This window comes from Phaethon aethereus (genome assembly GCF_964289735.1).
Source record: "Phaethon aethereus genome assembly, chromosome: 3".
In the NCBI taxonomy this organism is placed as follows: domain Eukaryota; kingdom Metazoa; phylum Chordata; class Aves; order Phaethontiformes; family Phaethontidae; genus Phaethon; species Phaethon aethereus.
The window spans coordinates 8,479,940-8,486,809 of record NC_138576.1 but is presented as its reverse complement, the minus strand read 5'-3'; the positions used below and the strand labels follow the sequence as shown (position 1 = coordinate 8,486,809).

At 37.0% G+C, this 6,870-nt stretch overlaps 1 protein-coding gene across 2 annotated transcripts in view; it reads right to left on the bottom strand.

Annotated features, from left to right (window-relative positions):
- Window positions 1-2,676: 2,676 nt before the first annotated feature.
- Window positions 2,677-6,870, bottom strand: part of ATAD2B (ATPase family AAA domain containing 2B) — a gene marked incomplete at both ends in the record, with an annotated part of 74,345 nt that continues 70,151 nt past the window's right edge. For both annotated transcript variants that reach the window (XM_081997309.1, XM_081997310.1), the window contains 3 exons: window positions 2,677-2,718; window positions 4,897-5,025; window positions 5,920-6,047. In XM_081997309.1, coding sequence (XP_081853435.1) covers window positions 2,677-2,718; window positions 4,897-5,025; window positions 5,920-6,047 — 299 coding nt within the window. The remainder of the gene's footprint in view (window positions 2,719-4,896; window positions 5,026-5,919; window positions 6,048-6,870) is intronic.

Genomic DNA, 6,870 nt, shown 5'->3' with positions numbered 1-6,870 from the left:
CAGAGAAACCTCCTTTCTTCTGGCCAGCCCCATTTCATTGACCCCAGCACAAGGACTCACACAGGAGTTTATTTGCAATTTTCACAACAAGAAACAAGGAAGAGAGGTCAATTTGTACAAACTCTTGCCAGTGCTATGTGGCAAAAAACTTAAAAACATACAAAGAGTAAACAAGTTTAGACCACATGGATAGATTAACAGCTGTTTTAACTCTATAACCACCAGACATCTGTAAAGGAAAACAAAAACTGAAGTGTGGTTATTTGGGCTAGGAAGGCGAGTATATCATTTCAGGTAAGCTGTCCACTAGAATGTCTGATATCAGCTACTTTTCTCTAAAACAACATGGCAGCTCCTCAATTAGTAAAGTTGCCTCTTACGATTTTTCCCAATCAACAACTGACAGTAAAAATTTTCCTTTAGAAACCTGACCTTTTAGAACCATCTTGAATGCTAGGCATTAGCTGAAACTTGCTTTTCACACTCACTGGTGACTAAAATTCTCAACTGTTTTAATTCATATAAATTTATTATCTGCTTAAAAATGTATGCAGTTTTATCTTCCACAAGTGCTGCTGTTACTTGAACAAAAACTTCGAGTAAGTGAAACTGGAATAAATATTTTTAAAAAATTCTGCAGCAAGAACCTGAGACTTGCAAAAAACCCTTTTATCAGAAACTTGCTACAAAAAATCTGCTACATTTTATTTAATCAAATCTTAAAGTTTGTAACAATTCCATCAAAATACAAAATGCTGTTAATGTACCAGACACAAAAATATCTCAAACAGGTATGATGCTAATAAATACTAAATGAAACATGGAAAAAAAATCCTATAATCAAATCTGAGATCAAAGAATCTCATTTAAAATGTGTTTTCTGCTTGTTTTTGTTGTTTTTAATCGCACTTTCCCACCTAAAAAATACAGTGTTTCTGCATGGGTTGCATTTAGAAGGTGTAACTAGATGTACATGAATGCTTAAAAACTTTTTCTGCCATTAGCTATAAAGAAAAACAGTGGCATTCGGGGAAGAAAAAGATCCAAGATAGAATTATGTTTAACTATAATATACAAAGCACTTTGGATTACTGCAGTAGCCCAAGGCCCATGTTTTGTTTCTCTGCAGTGCTATACTACTATTAGCCATAGAGGTGGAGACAAGTACCTTAGCTTCAGTTTGTAAATGGGAGCAGAGTGATTACAGTCCTCCATAAACACTGTTGGTAACTAAAATACAAAAAGCTGAGGTAGCTCAGTATCTCTGCAGTAGTCCAAGACTGTTTTCTCTAATTAAAAACTAATCACACTGTGTTGCATATTTCTGGAAAGACACTTCCGCAGCTACGCAGGGACAGTCACAATGGAAGGTTAACGATGGGAACACCAGCCAACTTCGCTAAAACCCTTTCCATGTAGGTTTGAAATGAATCAGCCCAGGTAATGTTTTAATACTGAGCTTGTGGATACAACGTGTTTTTCTTGAAACTGCCTAGACTGTTCTCTCCAGTTGCCAGAAGGGAAAAGTTTTGAACACCACAATTCAGACCCAGAGAACTTTGGTCTGAACAGATCTATTCAAAAAGCTGTCCTCCAATCCCCCCAACATTAACAATGCTTTGCACAGACCAAGTTATGAAGCCTAGTTTAAGTTTTATCTTCACGTGAGCTTGGGCTCCAGGTCTTTGACTGACTATATAGTGTCTTCTTACCTGTACTGCACAGTCCAAGCTATATTACAAACACGGAACTTCAGAATGAAACCTGCCAGTATTAAACTTGGTTTTCTGAAAGAACTCAAAATGGAAAACAAGGAAATGGTGGGAAAATGCTTCATTTTTAGCAACACAGAAGAGTTTCACTGTGTAGCTTGTTTCTAAAACATATATCAATGAAAAAGGAATTTCACCATTTTGGTAAAGTATGTGGCTTTTTCAGTGTGTCTTAGTTTAGTTCTTTAGAGTAAGACAGGCATTACAGAACCATAATACTGGTTGCCATCCAATGAAGAGAATACAAATCATCCTTTTGGAGATCTTCATTCTGAAGAGAGCTTTCTAACATTTCCATTTGCTATAATCAAAACCAATTGATTAGCCTTATCTTTCTCAATTGACTAAAAGGCACATTAAAGGCAGTTCTAGAGAGCCTCATCTTCAAATTACTGTACATCCAGTTACTCAAGATTTCTACCACAATGCATCATTGCCTTCTTTAGAACAGGATTTTTTGTCCGTTACCCCAGAGAAGAGAAAACTTGGGAAAAAAAAAATTAAAAAAAGGTTGCCTGTTTAAAAATATTCAACTTAGATCTGCTCTTTCCAGTTCTCTTGTATGTGTTGGTCTCCACTTTGCCTGAAGTTTCCCCAAAGATAATGCATGTAGAGTGAACAAGAGCAGAAATGAGAACAGTTTCTGTAGCACCAAAAATCTCCAAGCTGTGGCATTGTATTCTTTATTTATATCAGATACAACTATATGAAGTTCCGTTTGGTTCTTGTAGGCTGGTTGGTTTCAGGTACCTGAGACAATAGCACCAAATTCAACAGAAAGAAAAAGAGAGAGCACTTAAGACCAAGGCTCTGCACATACTTGGTGCAAATGGAAACTGAATGGCTCAGAGGACTGCTCTCCCATGAGCAGTTTGAGAGGATAAACCCACCCATCTCGACGAGTTCACAGGAATGTTTCAAACACATGAACTGTTCTTTCCATCTCCTGCAAGAAACACAGAGCATTATTTATACATAAATATACAGATACAGAAATAAAGTTACATTACATAACTGTATTTACTGGGCTTTTTTGTTTTAATATGAACAAACAATTAATAGGAAAGTAGACATTTCTGTTTATTAGCTGCTATCTGCTAGCAAATTATGGTAAAATACACTCGTCAAGCATCGGAACAGGTTGCCCAGGGAGGTGGTGGAGTCACCATCACGGGAAGTGTTCAAAACACATGTGGATGTGTCACTTCGGGACATGGTTTAGGGGGTATGGTGGTGTTGGGTTAACGGTTGGACTTGATGATCTTGAAGGTCTTTTCCAACCTTATATGATTCTGTGATTCTGTAAAAGAGGAAACTAATTAAAGAAGTACTAATGCAGAAAAGTGCTGCACTATGACAGTCCATGAGAAAATCCAAGTGTATTAGGGTCACTTGTATTTAATGTACTTAATTTTTATTAAGAAGTCATTGCAATGGCAAACTCCCTATAAACAGCGGTCCCAAATGAGGCCCTCTGAGCTCTCCTGGACCAGCGTGGACTGTGACCACCATCTCCCTCTGAGTGTAACACCTCTCAGAGCTTGTGAACTCTCAAGTTTGCAAAGATCAGAGGATCATCGCCAAAGCCCGGCACAGGACCTGGGCTGAAACCCCTACTCCTTAAGGCTCAACACTCGCCCGTTGAGAAGTGCAAAGGCATTCAACATGGGTATTTCACTGAACTCAAGGGGAATTTTTAACAAGTACCTTTGTGTGTGTATATATATATCTTTTTATATAGATATATCTTTTTTTATATATATATATATATCTTTACATGTCTGTATGTCTCTATCTCTGTGTGTGCAATTTGAGAACCTTAAGTCTTTAACTAAGTAACACTTAGTTGTTAAGCTTTGTTAGAAAATTAAATAATTTAGTACTGTGATTTACCTTAATACCGTTTGTGAATTTCAAATTGTTACTATTGCACATTAGATTGCTGCCACAAAACACAAAAATCCTATGTTAAATAATCACGCTAAGATCCCTGCACTTAATCCCTTTAGATGTAAACTGTTGACCAAGTCTGGCAGTAGGAGTGGATCCAGCTGCGCCTAGGCTCCTCTGAGAAGGAATTTAGAAAGCAAGGCTGTCCTCTCTGAACTTGGTGACTCAATAGGAAGGCCTCCCTCACCCTTCCCTGCACCCAACCTCTTTAGACATAAAATGGTGACCAAGTCGGGGACTAAGAGTGGATTCAGCCACACCTAGACTCCTCACTGAAAAGAAGTTTAGAAAGCAAGGGGGTCCACTCTGAACATCATGACTCAACGGGAGGGTCTCCCTCATTTTCTTTCCCTAACCCTATATGAATCACACCAACCTGTTCTCAACTCGATTTTCCTGACTCCACGTAAATAATTTCCCTGATTCCATGTAAATAATTTCCCCCAACCCATGTGTAAATCGTTCTAACCCACTTCTAACTTTATTTTTCTTTGTATGCTTTTCCATGTTAAATAAGCAATAGAGTGAACCTTCCTATTGAATTCTATTAAGTCATGATTTTTTATAAACTCATATTAAAATAATTTTCTTTTTCTCGTATCTTTGGCAGGGATTCTTTAGGCAGCCTAAACCACTCTTTCCTTGACAATCGTGCTGTATTGGACTTTCACAAGGGTATACTTACTGATCTAGAGAAAGCTTCCAAACTTTAAGGTCTTTTATGAAAGTCACAATCAGCAAACTGCATGGAGCAGAGATACATAATTTTTTTTTTTGCGTAGTAACGCAAATGCAAGTAAGAGCAACTGCAGCAATGTTGGCTCAGCGTGCCTCTGAAGTAGCCACTACATCCACTGTTATTCATACCACAAATGTGGAAACTGCCTCTACTCCATTTTTACTCTGTTAGCATGTGCTGTATTCTCTCCTCTTTTTCCTCCATTCTTTTAGGTTTAATTCTTAATCCTTTTCTGAGGAAAGTATTATTAGCAACAACCTCTGTTTGTTAAGTCATTATTACACTAAACTTTTTTCTGCATATAGATACTTTCCTCAAAGTCTATTTAAAGCTTTTGCCTGCTAGTACAACACTAAATCGACAGATTAATTTAGTTCTTGAAAAGCCAGTCTGACAAAATTCAGATAAAGAATAAAAGAAACTGTACAACATCACCTCTATAAGTTGTGATTTGTCATAGTCTCTACGATGTCTGTAGATGCACTGACTGAGGAGCGAATACAATCTCTCAAGTTGGTCAACAGTCAGGTTGTCACTCTTTTTAACCACCAAATCAAGCAGTTTCTGTTGGAACAACAAAAGGTGGATACTTCATCCTATTTCATCTTGGTCAATAATTATGACAAAGCAAACCATAAAACTGCCTTGATAGCTAAAGCAGACATTTTTAAGAACGTGCATTGCCATGAAATTTTAAGAAATACCAAATGGAAACACATTTAGAATTCCACAGATGTTGAAAAATGGTACAATAAAAGAAAGGGGGGGGACAACACATGTAAAACTGCTCAAACAAAAGGTGAAAGTGTGTATTTTACATAATAGCAGAGACTAAAATTTAAGAATTTTTTTCCTCTCTCAATACTTCTATTGTTTCCAAAGAGATTATCATCTGTACTCCGCAGCAAATGGTTTCTAAATTTCACAGTAGGTCAACCTAGTTTCCACAACAGAAGACAGCAAATTTTGTTGTAACTTTTCTTAAATAGAGACAAAACTGAACAAAAATTAACTAGTAGGGGTTCAGTCTATGACGCCAAAACATGAGCACAAATTCCAATTTCCTTTTCCAATCAATCCACTAACAGTTCTTTCCACCAAGTATACATACAGGGGAAGGGAAAAGATGATGTTAACTCGTAATTACTAGGCACCCAGCAGTTCCTCTGTAACTGGCATGTCCAATTAACACACATGAGTACCTGCAAAAACTGCAATTAAAACAGTGGACTGCTGTGCCATTACTGGATTTGTAAAGGTAGTAATGATGGGACAGTAAGGATTCAGTAGTTTTACTAACTTTTCATCCAAAAAACACTGATAGACAAATCATCTTCAAAAGTTACTGCTGCCATAATACTTGTTTGCAGTCAAAAATAAAGGAAAGGTTGCTCCAGAACAGAAAAAGGAAGCATTTTTCATGGAGTCTGTTAACAGTTTATTTTTTGGTTCCGTTACCTTTAGTCTGTCATGGTCAACAACTACAGAGGGTAAGGGATCCAATGGTTCCTCTGGGACCTGCTCTAAACTTGTGGGCTTTGACTGTTCCATAGCACCTTTTCGTATTTTCCTGCTTTTGAATATACCTGTAATTTGAAAAAGAATTATCAGCACTGTCAGTCTCTCAAAATGAACAGCTTGTTTCTTCACTTGATTTTGCTTGTTTCGTTTGTTGGGTTTTTTTGAACAAAGCAAGCATCATTGTCTCAGTGCACATTACTCAACAGCTTTGCAGATTTCTGAATGTTTATAGGTGCGTAAAACCACAGTTCAGAAAACACACAAGAAACTCGTCATCTTTAAAACTGAATTCCAAAGTCCCAACAGAAAACTGAAAGAGTTTTTCCATTGTATCGTTTCTACTTAGCAACGTCAAATTATACAGATTCTACGTGAAGTTCAGATATTAAGCTAACACTCAAAATCCTTCTGCCTATGTGAATCAAATCCTCATTTTTCTCTCCAAAGCATCCCATGTCTTCATCACCACAGTAATTCTACCATCTGCTCTATTCCTGAACTTCATGTTTTTGCGACACATTTCTGTTTTCTTCTACCTCTATATTAAAGCTGCTGTCCAATCCTGTTGTGGAGAACACAGTATTTTTACACCTCCTGATTCTCTCCCTACACTCATTCACTGTCTTTCTCCTCCTCAACTATTTAAAATGTCTTTTTTTCCCTGAAGATGCCTTGTTATTATAACCATGCTTAATGTATACAAATTTCAACTTCTAAATTTAGAAAGGTAAAGGCTCTTAACATACATCATACGCTCCTTCTGATATTCTTAGCACCCTTCTTCTACTATTCTCCTTTTCTCTAAGAAAATATGTATATACAAACACAGCCAACATGTATATAGCGATATTCTCGTAATTCAGATCTCTCATTAAAGCTCATTTACTT